At 50.7% G+C, this 3,244-nt stretch overlaps 1 protein-coding gene across 1 annotated transcript; it reads left to right on the top strand.

Annotated features, from left to right (window-relative positions):
• Positions 1 to 290: 290 nt before the first annotated feature.
• LOC308519361 (olfactory receptor 10T2-like) lies at positions 291 to 2,507 on the top strand (the record flags this gene model as incomplete). The annotated part of the gene is made up of 2 exons (XM_081091326.1): positions 291 to 299; positions 1,554 to 2,507. 2 exons carry the CDS (start codon positions 291 to 293, stop codon positions 2,505 to 2,507), a joined length of 963 nt encoding a protein of 320 aa, XP_080947452.1.
• Positions 2,508 to 3,244: the final 737 nt, after the last annotated feature.

Genomic DNA, 3,244 nt, shown 5'->3' on the forward strand with positions numbered 1-3,244 from the left:
TGGAAATGTATTTGCCCAGTGGGCGTGGCTCAGTGGTTGAGCTTCAACCTATGAACCAAGAGGTCACGGTTTGATTACTGGTCCGGACATATGCCCGGGGTTGCAGGCTGGATCTGATCAATGATTCTCTTTCATCATTGATGTTTCTCTCTCTCCCTCTCTCTCTCTCCCTTCCTCTCTGACATAAATAAAAATATATTTAAAAAAATTGGAATGTATTTGACCTGTAACATTGTGTAAGTTTAAGGCGTATAACATGCTAATGTGATCCTTTCATATGTTGTAACGTAATGGCCATTGTACCAATAATTAGCACCTCGGTCGTGTCACAAAATTATCATTTTTTTGTGTGTGGGATTAGTTAAGATCTGGTCTCTTAGAAAGTTTGATAATTATACTACAATATTGTTGTGTATATTCATTTCCTATGCCTTAGATCTCTGGGACTTATTTATCTCCTAGTTGAAAGTTTATATCCTTAAACAATATTTCTCCTCTTCCTCCACCCTTCAGCCCCTGGCAACCACCATTTCACTCTGTTTTTATGAAAGTTTAACTTTTTCAGATTCCACATATGACTGAGATCAAATGGTGTTTGTCTGACTTATTTCCCTTAGAATAATGCCTTTAAGGTCCACCCATGTTGTTGCATATGGCAAGATTTCAGTCTCTCTCATGTAAACTAATAAAAGAGAATGATGCAAATTGACCGTACCTTCACGTCACCTACCAGCCAATCAGGAATGAGCATGCAAATTAACCGAACAAAGATAGCGGGTTAATTTGCATAGGCAGGCACAGAGTGGTGGTGGGGGGGCCGGAGGCAGGCATTCAGCACCGCCCCAATCGCTCTGGGCCTCTGGGCAGCGTGGGAAGGTGGGAAGGTGGCTCTGGCAGGAGGGAGAGAAGGCGGTGCTGGCAACCAGGGGAAGGAAGGCCCATTCTTGCCCGAATCTTCCTGCATCAGGCCTCCAGTGCCTGAATAATATTCCACTGCATATATCACCACATCTCCGCTATCCACTTACCTGTTGAAAAGCACGTAGGCCAGGGGTGGGCAAACTTTCTGACTCGAGGGCCACAGTGGGTTCTTAAACTGGGCTCAGAAGAAGGAGCTGCGGCCGTGTTTCCCGACGTTGCCATGTTAACACTGCTGCTGGTGCAGGAGCGGAGGGGAGAGCAAGAGAACCCTCCGCTCTTTCGGCTCCGAGGGCCGGATAGAACAGCCGATCGGGCCGGATCAGGCCCGCGGGCCGTAGTTTGCCCACGGCTGACTTAGGCTGTTCCCACATCTATGATTTCCTTGTTATTAAAGAGACACTTGTTAGCTGGGTGATATTAGGAAAACAAGTGACATCATTTCTTTTTTCCCCATCACCATTTGCCCCCCTTTCACACTTTCCCACCTCCACTGCGCCCCACCTCCCCCATCACCACCCTGTTGTCTGTGTGACACCCTTTCCGAGTCTCTCTTTTCCTTTTTGTAGAACAAGGATGTGTAGCTGACCCTCAGTAACTTGGCCTATTGCATTTTCTCAGCCCTCTCTCCTCAGACTCCTAAGAAGCAGTGGGAAAATGCCACCTGGCTGGTGACAGAGTTTGTGCTGGTGGGTTTCTCCAACCTCCCACACCTGAGGACCACCCTCTTCACGCTGTTCTTCCTCATGTACCTGGTCACCCTCAGTGGCAATGCCACCATCATCACCATTATCCATGTGGATCGGACCCTTCACACCCCCATGTACCGCTTCCTGGCGGTGCTGTCCCTGTCGGAGACCTGCTACACGCTGGTCACCATCCCGAATATGCTGGCTCATCTGCTCATGGAGAGCCAGGCCGTCTCCATTGCCGGCTGTCGGGCTCAGATGTTCTTCTTCCTGGGCTTGGGCTGCAGCCACTGCTTCCTCCTGACCCTGATGGGTTATGACCGCTACGTAGCCATCTGCCACCCGCTGCGGTACTCGGTGATCATGAGACCCACCGTCTGCCTCTGCCTGGGAGCCCTGGTTTTCTGTTTGGGGTTCTCAGTGTCCCTGATCGAGACCAGCATGATCTTCTCGTCGCCCTTCTGCCACAGCGACCGCGTGGAGCACTTCTTCTGCGACATTGCCCCTGTTTTGAAGCTCAGCTGCGCCCAGAGCACAGGCAAAGCGCTGGGCATCTTCTTCCTCAGCGTCCTGGTGGTGCTGGTGTCCTTCCTCCTCATCCTCCTCTCCTACGCCTTCATCGTGGCTGCCATTGTGAGGATCCCTGCGGCCGCTGGCCGGCGCAAGGCCTTCTCCACCTGCGCGGCCCACCTCACCGTGGTCATCGTGCATTTCGGCTGCGCCTCCATCATTTACCTGCGCCCCGCGTCCGCAGGAAACCCTGCCCAGGACCGCCTGGTGGCCGTCTTCTACACGGTGGTGACGCCGCTGCTGAACCCGCTGGTGTACACTCTGCGCAACAAGGAGGTGCGGGTGGCTCTGAGGAGGACCCTGGCGCGCAGCTGCGGGCTTTGCAAATGACCACTCGCTCTGCATTGCGGCTCTAGCTTTTTCGTGGTCGTGTGTCCTGCCTGACATTCAATTTCTCCTCCTGGAAAACGGGGGCAGCTCCCAGAATCTTAAATGACATAGTCTGCTCTAGCCGGTTTGGCTCAGTGGATAGAGCGTTGGCCTGAGGAAGGGCCCCAGTGTGGATTCAGACCAAGGGCATATACCCGGCCTGCAGGCTCCATCCCCAGTAGGGGGCTTGCAGGAGGTAGCCAATCAATGATCCTCTCTCATCATTGAGGTTTCTATCTCTCTCTTTTTCGCCCTTCCTCTCTGTAATCAATAAAAATATTTTTTAAAAGCACATATGTACAAACGTCAACATGCTGGAAGTTTATTTTTATTTTTTAATTGTTTTATTGCTTAAAGTATTACAAAGAGTATTACATGTGTCTCCTTTTTTCCCCCACCCTTGACAATCCCCTGGCCTCCCCTACCCCCAAGTGTCTTATGTTCATTGGTTATGCTTATTTATATGCATGCATACAAGTCCTTTGGTTGACCTCTTACCCCCCGCCCCCGCCCACTTGCTGCCCCCCACCCCCTTTCCCGGCCTTCCCACTGCAGTTTGACAGTCTGTTTGAGGCAGCTCTGCCTCTGTATCTATTATTGTTCAAAAGTTTATAATGGTCTTTATTATCCATGAATAAGTGAGATCATGTGGTATTTTTCCTTCAGTGATGGGCTTATTTCACTTAGCATAATGCTCT

This window comes from Myotis nattereri, assembly GCF_964212035.1.
Source record: "Myotis nattereri genome assembly, chromosome: 5".
In the NCBI taxonomy this organism is placed as follows: Eukaryota; Metazoa; Chordata; class Mammalia; order Chiroptera; family Vespertilionidae; genus Myotis; species Myotis nattereri.